Below are 18632 nucleotides of genomic sequence, written 5' to 3' on the forward strand. Positions count from 1 at the left end.
ATGATTGGACTAATGGTGATCAATCTGTGTAGAGGGGTCTCTGCAGGTTGGTAATGGAGTCTGAGAGTGTGTAAATGCCTGGATCCTGGCCCTTCGTCAGTGGGTAATGGGGTCTGAGAGGGCCTCATTGTCTGGGTTCTGGCCCTTGGTCAGTGGGTAGTGGGATCTGTGAGGGTTTCATTGCCTCGGTTCTGGCCCTCGGTCAGTGTAGTGGGGTCTGAGAGTGCCTCGGCCTCGTTTCTGGCCCTCGGCCAGTAGATAATGGCGTCTGGGAGGATCTCAGCATCGGTTCTGGCATTCATTCAGTGAGGAATGTGGTCCGAGATGGTCTCATTGCCTCGGTTCTGGCCCTTGGTCAGTGGGGAGTGGGATCTCAGGTTCAGGAGTGAACTAGACCCCTCTCCCTCACTCTTTTCTGTGCAGGCACGCTCAATCCCTCAGTGTAGCAGTGAGTGAGTTAACAGAGAAAGCTCCAGTCTGAAGTTGGTGGGCTACCCCAGACGCCCTCAGTCATTGTGTAGGTTTGGTGTTTTGCGGTTCAGGCCTTAATGGCTTTGTGTGAGTTTGGTGTTTTTCGGTTCATGCCTTGATGTTTCTTTCTGTGTTTCAGTCTCTCATTCTCTCCGGTATTTTTTTTTACCTCAATGACCCCGATTCCCGGCCTGCCAGAGTTTGTTGGTGTTCGTTATGTGGATGAGGTGCTGATAGTTCGTTATGACAGCGATCAAAAGATGGTGCTCCCTCGGCAGCAATGGATGGCTGAGAGCGAAGGCCCTGATTACTGGGAACCGGAGACACAGAAGCAGCGGCGCATGGAGACAGAGATGAAGTCCTGTGTTCATACCCTTATGACGCGGAGCAACCAGACGGGTGGCGAGTTCTTACCCACTCTTGCTCTCAGTTCTTCATTCAATCTGGGACAGGGATGAGGTTAAGGACATGAAAGAAGAGACCGGGGAGAGGGAATTGTGTGTTCTGCAAGGAGGCCTGGGTGTCAGTGCCCTGGGGAATCAAGGTCCTGCGGAGAGAGGTGGGCCAGTGTCCCAGGGCGAAAGGGATCAGTGTTCTGGAGAAAGGAAGAGGTCAATGTCCTTTAGAGAGGGGAGTCAGAGGGGCAGTTTCAATACACTGGGGAGCGTAGGGGTCAATGTCCAGGATAGAACATTGTGTGGGTTTGGTGTTTTTTGGTGGGTTTGGTGTCCTGTGTAGAACAGAAATCAATGTCCCGGGCAGAAAGGGGACAGGGGGGTGGGGTGGTGGAGTGGGGGAGGGATGGGTGTTGTCGTCAGTGTCTTGGTCAGAGTGTGACAGGGAGACGGGTTTCAATATCCTGGAGAGAGTGGGTGGGGGGTGGTGGGCATCAGGACCAGGGGAGCAATGGGGGGTCAGTGCCTGAGGAGAGGAGGGTGAAGTCGGTAACTTTGGGAGATAGGTGAAATTGAGTCCCAGGGAGTGAGGTTGGGTCAGTATCTGGGTGAAATGGGGACTGGGAGGGGTGTGGTTGGTGTCCTAGGGAAGTGTGTGAAACAGTGTGCCAGAGGGAGTGGCCAATGTCCTCATGAGAAGGTTTGGGAAATGTCCAGGGAGAGGGGTGTTTAATGTCCCTGGAGATGTGGTATCAGTGGCCTGGAGAGAGGGCAGGTAACAAACTTTGAGAAAGTCTGCAGGGAGTGTGGGGGTTTCAGTGTCCCAGGGAGAGGGAGGGGTCAGTGCCCCAGGGACAGCTGAAGCCCAATCTCCCGAGGACAGGAGGAAAAAACTGTCCCAGGGAGTGTGGAGTGGTCAATGTCTTAGCAATGGGGGGGTGGGTGGGGAGGTTGGCGAGGGGCAGTGTCCAAGGGATGAGGGAGGGGACAGGTTAGAGTGGGGAGTCAGTGTCCAGGGAGAGGGAGAGTTCAGTGTTTTGGGGAGAGGGACCTTCTGAATCATGTACTTGAGCTGACCATCCCTCCAACTGATAGAGATATTAATTTCTTGACAGGTCCTGAAATTCCTCCCTCAACCCCACCACCGTACCCCCGCTCCCCCATCCCCCATCCCGCCACACACAGACACACACTCCTGTGTTTCTCTATTTCCCTTGTGTGTCTCTATCTTTCCCGTGCCTGTCTGGTTTTCCCATGTGTCTCTGCATTCCCCTGTGTCTCTCTATTACACACTCCAATGTCTCTCTGCTCCCCTGTTTTATTTATTCATTCATGGGATATGGGCTTTGCTGGCTGGGCCAGCACTTATTTCCCATCCCTGCTTGCTCTTGAGAAGGTGGTGGTGAGCTGCCTTCTTGAACCGCTGCAGTACATGTGGTGTATGTACACCCACAGTGCTGTTTGGAAGAATTTTGACCCAGCAACAGTGAAGCAATGACAATATATTTACAAGTCAGGTTGGTGAGTGACTTGGAGGAAAATTTCTAGGTGGTGGTGTTCCCATCTATCTGCTGCCCTTGTCCTTCTAGATGGTAGTGATCATGGGTTTGGAAGGTACTGTCAAAGGAGCTTTGGTGAATTCCTGCAGTACATCTTGTAGATGTTATACACCGCTGCTACTGTACGTTGGTGGTGGAGGGAGTGAATTATTGTGGATTTGGTGCCAATCAAGCGGGCTGTTTTTTCCTGGATGGTGTCAAGCTTCTTGAGTGTTGTGGGAGCTGCACTCATCCAGGCAATTGGGAGTATACCATCACACTCCACAGCGTGCCTTGTAGATGGTGGACTGACTTTGGGGAGTCAGGAGATGAGTTACTCATCGCACGATACTAGCCTCTGACCTACTTTTGTAGTCATAGTATTCGTATGGCTAGTCCAGTTCAGTTTCTAATCGATGGTACCCCAATGATGTTAATAGTGGGGGATTAGTGATGGTAATGCTATTGAAAATCAAGGTGCGATGGTTGGATTCTCTATTTTTGGAGATAGTCATTGCTTGACACTTGTGTGGTGCGAACTTTATTTGCCACTTGTCAGCCCAGGCAAGCGTATTGTCCAAGACTTTCTGCATTGGACATGGAATGCTTCATGTCTGAGGAGTCATGAATGGCGCTGAACATTGTGCAATTTCACATCAGTGAAAATCCCCACTTCTGACCTTATGATGGAAGGAAAGTCATTGATGAAGCAGCTAAAGATGGTTGGGCCAAGGGCACTACCCTGAGGAACTCCTGCAGTGATGTCCTGGAGTTGAGATGACTGACCTCCAATAATCACAACCATCTTCCTTTGTGCTAGGCATGACCCCAACCAGCGCAGAGTTCAACTCCCTGATTCCCATTCACTCCAGTTTTTTCCAGGGCTCCTTGAAGCCACACTGGGTCAAATGCAGTCTTGATGTCAATGGCAGTCACTCTCACCTCACCTCTGGAGTTCACCTCTTTTGTTCATATTTGAACCAAGGCTGTAATAAGGTCAAGAGATGAGTGGCCCTAGTGGAACCCAAACCGGGCATCAGCGAGCAGGTTATTGCTAAGCAAGTCAAAGCACTGATGATGACCCCTTCCATTACTTTACTGACAATGGAGAGTAGACTGATGGGTCGTTAAGTGACCAGGTTGGATTTGTCCTGCTTTTTGTGTACAGGACATAGCTGGGCAATTTTCCACATAGCCGGGTAGATGCCAATGTTGTAGTTGTACTGGAAAGGCTTGGTTAAGGGTGCAGCAAGTTCTGGAGCACAAATCTTCGGTATTATTGCCGGAATATTGTCAGGGCCCATACTATCCAGTGCCATTTGTGTGCTTTATGATTCTATATTCCCCCCATGTCTTTTTCCCCTTTTTGCCTCTTTGTTTCATTCCACTGTGTCTTTTTCTCTCCACCCGCCATCCATCTTACTTTATCCCCATGTCCACACATTCCTCTCCTGCGATCCACTATTCCCAGGGTACCTCTATTCCCCACATGTCTCTCTCTCTGCCCCTCTATATCTCCCTATTTCCCCCTGTGTCTCTTTATTCACACCCACTGCACCCCCCCCCCATGTCTCTTTATTTGAACTCTCCCTCTCACTGTATTTAAGCATGTCTCTTTATTATTTCCCTGACCCATGTTTAAATTCACAGATCTGTGTACAGAAGTAACAGCGAGCTGGCGTAGTCCTGCCCCTCTGCACTCAGGCATCGCATACTCTATAACTCTTCATTCCACTCTGTGACCATCTATTCCCCGTGCCCCTCTATTTTATTTCTTGCTTCCCTTTCTTTACCCCTCATAACCTCTATTTCCCAGCTGTATTCTTATCTCCCACCACCCATCACCCCATCTCTCTATTATTCCCCCAACCCATGTTTAAATTCACAGATCTGTGTACAGACATAACAGCGAGCTGGACTAGTCCTGCCCCTCTGCGCTCAGGCATCACATACCTTCTGTAATATCTGATCCCTGCGAAGTCTCAGACTGGGTTTGATTAACAGCTAATGGTGGGTGTGTAGGAATTGATGCTCCCAGACAATGGTAGAGGGGCATGTTAATGGGGTGGTGAAAAAGGCTTATGGTACACTTGCCTTTATCAATCAAGGCATAGATTACAAAAGTAGGGAGGTCATGTTGGAGTTGTATAGAACCTTGTTGAGGCCACAGCTGGAGTACTGTGTACTGTTCTGGTCACCACATCATAGGGAGGATGTGATTGCAGCGGAAAGGGTGCAGAGGAGATTCACCAGGATGTTGCCTGGGATGAAACATTTAAGTTAAGAAGAGAGGTTCGATAGACTTGGGTTGTTTCCATTGGAGTAGAGAAGAATGAATGGCAACCTGATCGAGGTGTAAAAGATTATGAGGGGCACGGACAGGGTAGATAGGGAGCAGCTGTTCCCCTTATTTGAAGTGTCAGCTGCAAAGGGGCACAAGTTCAAGGTGAGGGGCAGGAGGTTTAGGGGGGATGTGAGGAAAATCTTTTTTGCCCAGAACGTGATGACGATCTGGAATGCACTGCCTGGGAGGGTGGTGGAGGCAGGTTGCCTCACTTCCTTTAAAAAGTACCTGGATGCGCACTTGGCACATCGTAGCATTCAAGGCTATGGGCCAAGCGCTTGTAAATGGGATTAGGTAGGAAGGTCATTTGTTTCTCACGTGTTGGTGCAGACTCAATGGGCCGAAGGGCCTCTTCTGCACTCTGCGATTCAGTGATTCTGTGAATGGAGGACGGGGTGGCGAGTAGATTGTCGTCGTGAGATCTTGAAGCGATGGTCTCCATTGGATGATGCGTTTTTATTGACAGCTGATGGTGAGCAGGGACCCTGTGAGGCATGTTGCAAGGTTTAATTGTGTGTGTTTGATTGACAGGGTTGCATGCTTACCAGCTGATTTACGGCTGTGAGTTGCGTGAAGACAACAGCATGCAAGGATATGTCTTTTATGGCTGGGATGGGCGTGATTTCATCAGCTTCGATAGGTATCACATGGCCTGGGTACCTGCAGTAATCTGGGGAATGATCACCAAGAATAAGTGGGACCAGGATGTGGACCTGAACGAAAAGTGGAAGCACTACCTGGATAAGGAATGCATCGAGCAGCTCAGAAAATTCCACTCTGTGACCATCTATTCCCCGTGCCCCTCTATTTTATCTCCTGCTTCCCTTTCTTTACCCCTTAAAACCTCTATCTCCCAGCTGTATTCTTATCAGGGATTTCCCTGAGGCCCGGTGAGTGAGGGAAGACAGAGTTGCTGAGTGGGTATTCAGGCACAGGGGATAGTGGGTGATTTGGAGTTGTTGAGTTTGTGCGGGTTAAAAGTTGGTGAGTGAGTGTGGAGCTGAGAGCTGGGCAAGTGAGGGAGATTCTGAGTGTAAGAGAGTGAGGCGGGACTGAGAGTTGTGAGTAGGGAAGTGAATAATAGTTGGTGAGTGAGGGGGGATTGGGAGTTGGTGAGTGAGCGGACTACTAAGAGTTGGTATGTGTGGTTGGAGAGTGCGTGGTGAGTGGGGGAGACTGAGAGGCAGTGAGTGAGACAGGATTGAAAGTCGTTGAGTGAGGGGTTGGGGGAGAATTGTGAGTTGGTGAGTGAGATGGGACTGATTCATTTCGATGGGTATGATCTGTCAGATTTCCTGCACAAACTGCTCTCTCACTTTCTTTCTGTATTTTCTCTCTTGCCCTTTTGCTGCCCCTCACAGTTGCCCCCACTGTGTTCTTTAGCCATCTGAGTAATTCTAACTAGCTGTTGTGTTTTACCACTGGGTTTTACCCTCAATACGTTGATGTGACTCTGCGAAAAGGTGGGGTACCCGTCGATGTGGTCCATTCTAGTGGTGTCCAGCCCAATCACCATAACACCTTCCAGATCCACAAACTTTCAGAGATCAATCCCATGGACCAGGCCAACTTCTCCTGTGTGGTGAACTACAGTGGGCTGCATGGCATGATGGTTGTGTTTCTTGGTAAGACTTATTTTTCTGTAAAGACCTCTAGTGAAGGCCACAGGATAGTGAGGTGTGTAAAGATCCAGTCTCACGACAAGAATGAGATCCAGTACTGAACTGTGCGAGGTTCCTGTCACGCTGTAGAACCAGATGACATTTGGTCAGTGATGATCTGTCTGAGGATTCAGTCTTACTACAGGAGAGAGGGTCAGCGCTGAACTGTGAGAAGATCCAGTCTCTGTACAAGAGAGAGGATCAGTGCTGAGCTGTGTGAGGATCGAGTCTAACTACACAAGAGAAGATTAGTGCTAAACTGTGTGAGGACTCAATCCCCTACAGCATTGAGGGTCAGCGCTGAGCTGTGAGAGGAGCCAGTCTCATTACAGAGCCACAGAGAGAAGGTAGTGCTGATCTGTGTGAGGATTGAGTCTCACTGTAGGGGGAAGGTTCCGGGCTGAGCTGTCTGAGGCTCCTGCCTCCCTAAAGGAGAGGTGGTGGGAGAGAGCCAGTGCTGAACTGTGTGCGAATCCACTCTCGCTACAGAACCACAGGAGGGAGCATCAGTGCTGAGCTGTCAACAGATGGTGGGACTGGTTCAGGGCTACAGGTACAGAGAAATAACTGTGAGCTATCAATGGAGCCAGATCCTGCTTGACAGGGTGGTTCTTAAGGAGAGCAGTAATGGACCTGGGGCAAGGAAAAGAAAAACAGTGCATGGAACGGAACTAAAATACCAAATATCGTAGATGCTGAGGAGAAGAAACATCTGTATTTGATCTGGAAGCACAGCAATGGAAGCTTAAAATACCCTCAGTACAGGTACGCCCAGGCCAGTGTATCCCAGGATAATATACTTCAGTGGGGTTATTGTATCTTGGGGTATTGCAGGGCCTTGTCAGATTGCAGATTCTGGCTTAACGCACCCACCGCAGATCCCAGCATGGTCTCAGAACTGGAAAGTCTACAATTTGCATGATCATCTCAGTCCGGCAGCTGCAAGAGAACTGCCATGAGCAAAGGAGACCTCTATAGATTGCCTTCATCAAAATCATTTGACCATGTAAGCAAAGGCAGACTTTTTAATCCACTTGGGAAAATTATCCACCCACCATAGCTGCTCAAGTTGATCTACTCTTTCCACGATGACATTATGGGTAAGGCCAGCTATGACCTGGCAATGTTGGAACCCTTTGAAATCTGCAGTGAGGTCAAAGAAGGTTGGGTTTGCTCACCAAAATTATTTGCCTTATTCTCCTCTTTTCTGCTCTCAAACACTTTCAGGTCATCTACAGAGGGTGTCCGCTTACAAACCAGAACTGATGGAAAAAATTAAGAAATGATTGTAGGAAAAACATTTTATCAACTGTTCAGCCTTGCCCAGCTGGGTAAGAGAGTGTGGAACAACAACAACTGGATTGAGAACACCAAACTGAGCCTCCTAAGCCTCCCTTCTGCAGCACATTTCTCTACAATAGTGACATCTGGACGACATATGCCAGGCAGGAGAAAAGGCTGAACAGTTTCCACATTTGCTGCCTCAGACATATCCTCAGCCTCTCTTGGCAGGACAAAGTCACCAACTCAGATGTCCTGGAGCGTGCTAATTTCAACAGAATAGTCATTACCAAGCCAATGATACATCAGCTGGCTCTCCATGTTCATTGGATCCATGATGGTTGTACACCCAAAGTTCTTTGGTACAGTGAACTTTCCACTGGGTCACAACCTCATGGGCCACCTCCGCAAGGATACTTGCACACAAGATATTAAGATGACAAAATTGACACTCACAACTGGGAGACAGTCACTGATGGCTATGACATCTGAAGGTGAACTGTCAGGAAGGGCTTTGGAAAAGCTGAGCATAAATAAAAGGCTCAGCTGGCCGAGAAGAGGGCATTTATTAAACAGGCCAATGAATCCTGCACTTCCTCAGCCAACTGTCTTTCTTGGAGGAAAGTGTAACTAAGACTGTCGTGGCTCAGGGCTCCCACTCTGCCATATTAGATGATGCTTCATACAGAGTTGACCACCGTGGTGCAAACCATTAGCTTATGAGACAGAATGCTGCCACTTTGGTGTATCCAGGGATATTGCATTTCAATATGGCCAGGGTATCCTGGTATATTACAGTATGAAAGATTTGTTATATCCTATGAAATTACCATACGAATGAACCCAATGTACCCTGGATATTATGGTGTGATAGTCCTGGTATAGCCTGGTGTATCTTGGGATTGTACAGTGTGTAGGGCCCAAAATAGCCTGGGAAGTTACAGTACAGCAGTCCCAGTGTTGCCTGGGCTATTACAATATGTCAAGACCCAGTGAAGCCTGGGATATTACATTGTAAGAAGCCCTGATGTATCCTGGGGTACTATTGTATGACAGGGCCAGGTGAATCTTGGGATATTACTGTATAAATGGAATATTACAATATGACAGGATCTGGTTTATCCTGGGACATTAGAGTACAACAGTACCGGCGTACCCTGTGATACCTCAGTATGACAGGACCTGGCGCATCTTGGAATATTACAGAATGACAGAATGCTGTATATCTGGGAATATTGCAATATGATAGGACACAGTGCATCCTAAGATATGACAGTATGTCAGGAGATGGTGTATCATAGGGTATTACAGTATGTCAGGACCCAGATTATCCTGGGATGTTACAGTGTGACAGGACCCGGTGTTTCCTGGGATATTACGCCACCAAAGGTTCTGTTGTAGCCAGCATTATAAGAGCATAAATGGACCTGGTGAATCCCGAGATGACATAGTGCAACCAGGTCCTGTTTCTGTAGGTCATTAGAATATGTCAGCACCCAGCGTATTGTGAGATTTTACAATAAGCCAAGGCAAAGTCAATCCTGGGATATTCCAATGCAAAAGACCTAGTATATCATGGGACAATACAGTATGACTGGACCCAATATGTCCTAGTCTATTACAGTATGACAGGGCCTGTTCTAAACTGGAATATTACAGTATAACAGGAGCTGGTGTACCATAGGCTATTACAGTACAACATAGCTCAGTGAATCCTGGGATATGACAGGATATCGTGACACTGTACCTTGGTATATTACAGTGCATGAGTAACCAATGTACCCTGGGATATTAATGCGACAGGGTGCCATGTATCCTGCAATAATATGTTACCATAGGCCCGATATATACCAGGATATGACAGTAAGATAGCCCAGTGAATCCTGTGAGAGTACAGGATTAGGGGGTCTGGATCATCCTGGAATGTAACAGTACCACTGGAAGCACTATACCCTGGGAATATTACTGTGCAACAGATCTCGGTGTAGCTTGGGATATTACATACAATAGGACCCATTTTGTCTTGTGATGTTACAGTACCACAACCCTGATATATCTAGCAAATTACATTAGAGCAGGACTTTTTGTATCCTGGGATATTAGAGTACAACAGGGCACTGTTTCTATGGAGATATTACAGTAAGACAGGAGCTGGTCTAGGGATATTACAGTGTGACAAGACCCAGTGTATCTTGGGAAATTTATAATTTGACAGGACCTGGCAGAGCACAGGGCCAGAGTGCCTGATCTCTCCTGGAAAATTACAGCTCAACTGGGTCCACTCACACTCTGTGCCTGTCTCTGATTGTGAACATTTTGTTTTGAAGCTTATCCTTTTAACAGCTCCTGATATTGAATCTGCATCAAACTCCACCACCACTGCCTAGAGGTATGAATATCACTGCTAGTGTAAGCAGACTCATTACTGTTATTCAAACTGGTCTTTGATAGCTAATGTTACTGTTTAATGTTATGTTGGAATCTGAGTTCATTGTCTGTCTCTCATTGCAAAACAACCTCAGGGTGGAATCTGAGCTCAGTGTCTCTCCCCTGTTATGCATGTTACAGACTGGGTCACACATTTCAAAAGTGAACTTAGGGATTGCCCTTCTGAAGATGTTGGTGTCTACAGTCTGAAGCTGAAGATGTTGTGCTTTGGCTGGAGTTTAACACTTCCACTATCATGAGATTCCAGATGTGACATCCAGTCAGCTACTCAGTTTCCCTCAGGGTGTTGAGTTTTTCTGAAATTGGTCACTGGGGTTTGTGTTAGGTTTTCCCCATGATTCAGTATTACTTACGTTTGTCAAAGAATCATAGAGGTTTACTGCACAGGAGGAATTCATCCCATTGTGCCCGTGCCAGCTGAAAATAAGATATCCAAGCAAATCCCATTTCCAAACTGTTCGGCCTTAGCCCTATAGGTTATGGCACCTGAAGTGTATATTTAAGTATTGTTTAAATGCTAGAACAGTGTCTGCCTCTACAACCCTTTTAGGTAATGACCTCCAGACTCCCAGCACCCTCTAATTCTCCTTGAATCCTCTCTCATCTTTCCACCTGGTTATTGACTTCTCTGTTATGAGAAAAAGACCCTTCCCAATACCGTGTATCCATACCAAATTTGCCCAACCTTTTCACACGAAGGGTCACATTTCCATTTATCTCTTACTCAAGGAGCCAATGAGCAAATTTCGGAAAGATTATAAATTAAACAGAAAATGCTGGAAAAACTCAGCAGGTCTGTGCATGCACACACTTCTCTCTCACACATATACATATACACTCGCACACATGCACGCTCACTTTCACACAGATTTTCTCTCTCATACACACACTCTTTCACACATAAACACTCTCACATATAGACACACAGGCACATACACACATACGCAATGGTAGGAACCTAGGAAGTACAGAAGATCAGAGGGACCTTGGTGTACATGTCCATAAATGCCTGAAGGCAGCAGCACAGGTACATAATGTGGTTAAGAAGGCATATGGGATACTTGCCTTTGTTAGCCGAGGCATGGAATATAAGAGCAGGGAGATTATGTTGGAGCTCTATAAGATGTTAGTTAGGCCACAGCTGGAGTAGTGTGTGCAGTTCTGGTCGCCACACTATAGAAAGGATATGATTGCACTGGAGATGGTGCAGAGGAGATTCACTAGGATGTTGCCTGGGCTGGAAGCTATGAAGAGAGATTGGATAGACTTTGTTGTTTGCCTTAGAGCAGAGAAGGCTGGGGGTGAACCTGATAGAAGTGCACAAAATTATGAGGGTCATAGATAAGGTAGAAAGGAAGAAATATTTTCCCTTAGCAGAGGCGCCAATAACCAGGGGGCATAGACTTAATGTAAGGGGCAGGAGGTTTAGAGGGGATTTGAGGATTTTTTTTCACCCAGAGGTGGTTGGAATCTGGAACACACTGCCTGATAGGCTGGTAGAGGCAGGAACCCTCACAACATTTAAGAAGTATTTAGATGCGCACTTGAAACATCATAGCATTTATTTACACACACATTCTCTCTCTCTCCCTCTCTATCTCTCTCTCTCACTGTCTCACACACACATTCTCTCACTGTCTCAACATACACGTTCTCTCACTGTCTCACACAAACACACACATACATTCTCTCCCTCACACACATATACATTCTCTCTCTCTCACACATACACACACACATTCTCTCTCTCTCTCACACACACTCACACTCATTCATAAACATTCCCTCTCTCTCTCACACACTAACATTGTGTGTCTCTCACACATTTACTCTCACAAACAAATACTCTCTCTCTGTCACACACATACACACACTCTCACTTGCTCTCGCCCTCAAGCCTGTGCACCATCTTCAAGGCACAAGTCAGGAGTGTGATGGGATACTCCCTGCTTGCTTGGATGAGTGCAGCTCCCACAACACTGAAGAAGCTTGATGCTGTCCAGGACAAAGCTGCCGCTTGATTGGCAACACACCCACAAATATTCACTCCTTCCACCACCGACGCACTGGAGCTGCAGTGTGTACCATCTACAAGAAGCACTGCAGGAATTCACCAAGGCTCCTTAGACAGCACCTTCCACACCTATAACCACTACCACCTAGAAGGACAAGGGCAGCAGATAGATGGAAACACCACCACCTAGAAGTCCCTGTCCAAGCCACTCACCATCCTGACTTGGAAATATATCGCCATTCCTTCACTCTTGCTGGGTCAAAACCCTGGAACTCCCTCCCTAACAGCACTGTGGGTATACCCAAATCACTTGGAATACCGCGGTTCAGGAAGGCAGCTCACCACCACCTTCTCCAGGGGAACTACGGATGGGCATTAAATGATGGCCTAGCCAGCAAAGCTCAAATCACATGAATGAATAAAAAAGCACATCCACAGACAAACACACACAGACCTGTCAAGCACCAACACATAAACTGTCAAACATGTGCGCCCACACACTTATGCATACACACAAACATGCGCACATGCACAAACACACACACACACACACACACTCTCAAGCACACAGACACAAGCGTACACGCCCTCAAACACACAAGGTAGAATTTTACATTGGTGAGCTGTTCAAAACTCCATTGACTTAGGTGGGAGGGACCGTAAAATTCCACCCAACACATGGCTTCAGATACCCAATGGCAGTATCTGTTCACTATCGCCTTTCCTAGCCCTCACAGCATCTTGTTGTTGCCACCCCTCCAATCCCTCCACACACAGACATACTTCCAGCCTGCCAGCATCTTTTCTCCTCCCACCACTGACCCAACAGTGTCTATTTCTCCCTACTCCCCTGACAATGTCTCTTCCCCACCACAACAAATCCCCCCCACCGGCCCTGCAGCGAGTGTCTGCCTCCCTGCCCCCTCCCCACAGACCCCCCAGCCTGGCAACCAATCTCTTCCCCACTCCCAGCCCAGCATCCAATCTCCTGTCCACTGCCCCAGCAGCCAGTCTTTTCCCCACATTCGGCCGAGCTGCCAGTCTCCCGTTCACTGCTCACTCTTCCAATCATTCCTCCACCCCCGGTCTTGCAGCCAGTGTCTTACATCCTTGGCGAGGAACCAGTCTCTCTTCCTCCAGCTGGCAGCTCTCCTCCCCAGGCTAGCATACTGCCTCTCAATCGCCCTGAACGCAACAGCCGCCCCAACCCTCCCACCACCCCGACCCCAGTGCTGACTGCCAATCTCACTCCCTGTCTCTCCCCCAACTCCCTAGGTCCTCTCCCTTTCCTCAACACACTCACTGCCTCCAGCATTTGCTGCCCCTCCAATCACAAACTGTTTCACTTTCTCTCCCACAACTGCTTATAGCCTCACTACTTAGCCTAAAAACATCAAACACAGGCAAGGAATGGCCCGTGATTGATGCAGCAGCACCTTGTAGAATCTTCGACTTCATGTACCCGCCTTACAGGCATTTTGAACAGTGGCTTTGTGTGCCAGGAAAGGGAGGCATGCTGGTCCACATTTAGCCTGCAGGCTGGCTCATGGACAAGCCTGATCTATACCATTGTAGTGATGGACGTGATGGGGTTTTTTTGCAGTGGTTCTGGGCGTCTCATGAGTTTTGTTGCTGATATTTGGGGGTTATGATTAATTTTGTTGGTCTTTGGGTGAATCTGATGGGTTTGCCTTGCCTTCTAATCAGATATTTATTTCTCTTCCCAAGTGTCCTCCTGCCGGCACTCCAGGCACTTCAGTCCAGAGTTGATGAGAGAATTGGGGAGGATAACTGGGGGGCCATGGAACGTGTGATCAAATATTCTCTTGCGGAAGGTGGAGATTGTGCTTTGAAAATGATGCTCCGTTTCTTCATTTTTTATGACTTCCTGAACTTGTGCCAGTCTTTCCTGGGATTCCATGGTTCAATCACTGCAATTAGGTCTCTTCCTCTGGTGCAGTACTGAAATGATTCTTAACAGAGTCACAAGTAACATGCACAAAACACATGACTGTGAAAAAGAAACATTGGTGGGGATTTTCCAGCTCTGGCATGGGTGAGGTGGTGCCCTAGCCAGAAGTCCATTGACTTGCAGCGGGATTAGAAGATCATGGTGGGAGGCGGGTGCGGAAAACCCCAACAATTATTCCTCCTTGACATTTTCGATCTTCCTGAAGCCTTTGACATAGTGGACCACACGTTTCTCCTCCATTGCCTCTCTGCTGCCATCTTGGGTGGTATTGCACTCATCTTGTTCCATTATGTATCTAATCATAACTAGGGAATTGTCATCAATGGCTTCTCTTCCTGCTTCTGCACTGTTACCTCTGGATACCCCAAGGATCTATTCCATTTATTCTCACCCATGTACTGACCATTGGTGACATAATCCAAAAGCACCTCAGCTTCCACATGTACACTGATGGCAAGCAGCTTTATCTCACCCAAAGCTCTGTAGACACCTCCACTTACCCTAAGTTGTCAGACTGCTTGTTCAGCATCCTGTACTGTATGAGCAGAAGTTGTCTCCATATTGGGAAGCTGAAAGCAATTGTTTTCAATCCCCAATGCATAATCCCCTCTGTAGCCACCCGCTCCATCCCTCTCCCTGACAGATGTTTGAGACCGAATCAGACTTCTTTCAACCTTGGTGTGATATTTTTGCCAAAATAAGCTTCCAACTCCTTATTCACACCATCACTAAGACCACCATTTTCAACGTCCATAACTTTGCCCTATCTCAGCTCATCTGCTGCTGAAACCTTAACTCTTGCCTTTGTTACCTCTACACTTGACTATTCCAATGCACCAGGCCACCCTCCAATATCCTGCATTCTGATTTTGAGTGGATGCAGAAATCTGCTGCCTGTATCTAAGCTTTTACCAAGTCCCCAGTCACCTTTTCCTTCTGCGCTTGCTGACCCAGATTGCCTCCAAGTTAAGCAATACCTCAATTTTAAAATTATCAGACTTGCATGCTTTCACTGCCTCACCAACGGCTATATCTATTATATTCCCCAGCCCAACAATGTCCTGAAATGCCTCTGCTCCTCTAATTTTGCTTTCTTGTTCCAATATTAATTGCTCTACCACTTTTCAACTGCCAATGCCTTGACTGTAGAATAGCCTCCCTAAAGCACTCTCTGACTCTATACCTCACTATCCTCCTTACAAAAACCTTATACCCTTTCACTTTAGCCAGGCTTTTGGTCATCTGCCCTAATGTCGCCTAAAGTGGCTGTGTCATATTTTGTTTTATCATGCTGCTTAATGCATTTTATTTTAATAAAGGTGCTATATTGATACAAGCAAAAATAGAAAGTTCTGGAAGTAATTGCCAGGTGAGGCAGAGCATGTGCTAAGAGAAACAGAAACAGCCTGAGTTTCTGATTATTTCCAGCACTTTCTATTTTAATTTCAGATTTTCAGCATTCACAGTATTATCCCCAGTATTATGTTTTTATATCAATACAGATTGTTCGTACATTTTAATCATAAATAATTTTTGCATTCAATTCCTCTTTCTTTCTACTGCATCTCATGGTTAAATGGGTAGTAATGGATGTCTTCAAAGCATCCCTGAAGAGTTCAAACATACGTGCCAACTCATGGGACAGCCTGGCTTGTGACCAAACGAAATGGAGAAGACTCTTTCAAGAATAAATGAAACACATGGAGAAAACTTCAGAAATATGCAGAGGCAAAGTGAGAGGGAGTGCGCAAAACTCCAGTCAACCTATCTACGCAATTCTTCAGACACCACATCCCCCACATGTGACAGAGCCTGCACATCATGCATTAGACTTAGCCATCTCAGAACCCATCAAGTTGGAGTGGAAGCAAGTTATCCTTGATCCTGAGGAACTGCCTAAGAAGAGGACATGAATGAAATCCCAAAGTATCTGGCTGAAGAACATACATACAAACAAATGAAACATGAACTGAAGTAGGCTAGTTGGCCCCTTGAGCCTGCTCCACTATTCAATATGATCATAGTTGATCTGTCTGTGTTTTGAGTTCCAAATTCCCATCAACCTTAACAACCTTTCATTCCCTTGCCTAACAAGAATTTTTTCTATCTCTGCCTTAAACATAGTCAATGACCCTACTTGCCTTCTGAAGCAGAGAGTTCCAAAGTTGGACAACCACCTGAGAGAAAAAAATCTCTTAATCTCTGTCCTATGAGGGAGATGCCTAATTTTTTAAACAGTGCCCCTAGTTCTGGGCTCATCACCAAGTGGAAATAACCTTTGCATGTCAGCCTTGTCAAGATTATTCAGGATGTTACGTACTTCATTCCAGTCACCCCTCACCCTTCTGAACACCAGTGGAAACAAGCCGAGTCTGTCCAACCTATCCTCATAAGACAATCTGCTCATCCTAGGTATCAATCTAGTAAACCTCTGACCCACCTCCAATGCATTTACACCCTTCCTTAAATAAGGAGACCAAAACCGCACCAAGTATTTGAGATGTAGTCTCAGCAATGGCCTGTAAAACTAAAGCATAACATCCTTACTTTTATGTTCATTTCCTCTTTTATTAAAGGATAGCATTCCATTTGCCTTCATGATTATGTGCTGTATCCGCATACTACCTTGTTGTGATTCATGCACTAGAACACCTAGATCCCTCTGTTTCTCAGAATTCAGCAGTTGTTATCCATTTAAGCATTACACTTTTATTCTTCCTTCCAAAGTGAGCAACTTCATATTTTCCCAAATTATAATCCATCTACCAGATGTTTGCCAATCACTCAACCTATCTATATCAATTTGCAAACTCTTTATGTCTTCTTCGCAATATACTTGCTTACTTTTCTTTGTGTTATCTGCAAATTTAACAACCATCCCTTCACTCCCCTCATACAATTGATGTAAGTTGTAATAACTTAAGGCCTCAGCACAGACCCCTGGAATTCCACTCATCACATCCTGCCAGTGAGACAAAGACCCAATATGAACATTGTCTGTTTTATGCCAGCAATCTAAGCTTCTACTCATGATAATATGTTACCTCCCATGCCACGACCTTTGATCTTCCGCATTAACATTTGATGTGGCACCTTATCAAGTGCCGTCTGAAAACCTGAGTTTATCACAACTCCCATTTATCCACTGCACATGTTACTCCTTCAAAGAGGTCTAATAAATTGGTTAAACATAATTTCCCTTTCAGCAAACCATGCTGACTCTGTCCAATTTCCTTGAATTATTTTTCTCTCAGTGCCCAGCCAATGCAAAACAGAGGCCTGCTCCTGATTTAGTGCCAATCAACAGGTGTGTCCATTCAAGTAGATCCCCCTCCTGCCAAACTTGGCTCTGCTTGGGAGCCAAGGCAGCAATTTTGGAGAGCCCTCCCCGATACATTTTACATGCGGCTCCATCGAAGACGGGTTGCCGACAACCTGCGGTCCAAGTGAAGGCCACTTTTTTTTCAGGGCCTGCAAACTGTAACCGCATCGGCTAATTGGTTCAAAAGCTGAAAATGCTGTAAAAACTCAGCAGGTCGAACAGCATCTTGTAGAGAGAAAAACAGAATAAATGTTTCGACTCTGTATGATTTCTTCTGAGAGTCACTTATTGCACAAAAGGAGATTATTTATTTATTTATTCATTCCCACGATGTGGGCTTCACTGGCTGGGCCAGCATTTATTGCCCATCCCTAGTTGCCCTTGAGAAAGTGGTGGTTAGCTGCCTCCTTGAACGGCTGCAGTCCCCTGTGGCATAGGTCATCAATAATGTTTTGAAATATTTGCTGCAAAAACATTACATTGAATGCAGCTGGCCCTGTAAATTTGTTGCTTTTTAGCAGAATTATTGTCTTCATTACAGTTATTTTGTTTCTGTTAATTTAGATGGATCCCCATGCTGGAATTAACACTGGTTTCCTTGAGGTGTCCAGTATGTTAGTTACCCTTTAATTCTACGGAAAAAATAATGATGCATATCAAATATACCACTTGCTGGCTATTTCTTTATTTTCATTGACAACATCAACATTATCAGCTTTGAAGAAACCACATTACAGTAGACCAGCCTCCTTTCCTTATGTAATTGTAGATGAGGTTTTAATTTTAATAATGTTCGGAGGTTACTGTTCACACTGCCACTTGTTTGCTCCTTACTATCTATTTTATAAATGTTGGTTCTTTTTTCTCTCTGAACCTCCAGGATCTTTGTTTTTCTTGCATTTTTGCATGCCTTTACTTTTAGTCGGATCTTACCTCTTGCCAAGATAGCATTTATTTTGGAGTATGTCGATCTGCTACATTAGGAGTAAAATTGATGTAGTTCCACTTTAATTTTTTTGTGAATACTGGCTACTCCTGTTATGCCAACACTTCCATTACCAACGTTTCACCTGGACAATCACTCTTATACGGTCGAATAAAGGCTTAACATAATTGAGAGAAGTGTCTCTGCATCTCTTCCTTCCGAGCATAATTTTAACTGTCATGTTATGAGCGTTATGAGCTA

At 46.1% G+C, this 18632-nt stretch overlaps 1 protein-coding gene across 1 annotated transcript; it reads left to right on the plus strand.

Annotated features, from left to right (window-relative positions):
- Positions 1 to 7695, plus strand: LOC121291258 (H-2 class I histocompatibility antigen, Q9 alpha chain-like). The gene is given in 6 exon segments (XM_041212331.1): positions 1 to 46; positions 611 to 630; positions 633 to 873; positions 5280 to 5544; positions 6132 to 6373; positions 7637 to 7695. Coding segments are annotated over 6 exon segments (873 nt in total).
- The last annotated feature ends 10937 nt before the right edge of the window (positions 7696 to 18632 follow it).

This window comes from Carcharodon carcharias, chromosome 19 (assembly GCF_017639515.1).
Source record: "Carcharodon carcharias isolate sCarCar2 chromosome 19, sCarCar2.pri, whole genome shotgun sequence".
NCBI classification, from domain to species: Eukaryota; Metazoa; Chordata; class Chondrichthyes; order Lamniformes; family Lamnidae; genus Carcharodon; species Carcharodon carcharias.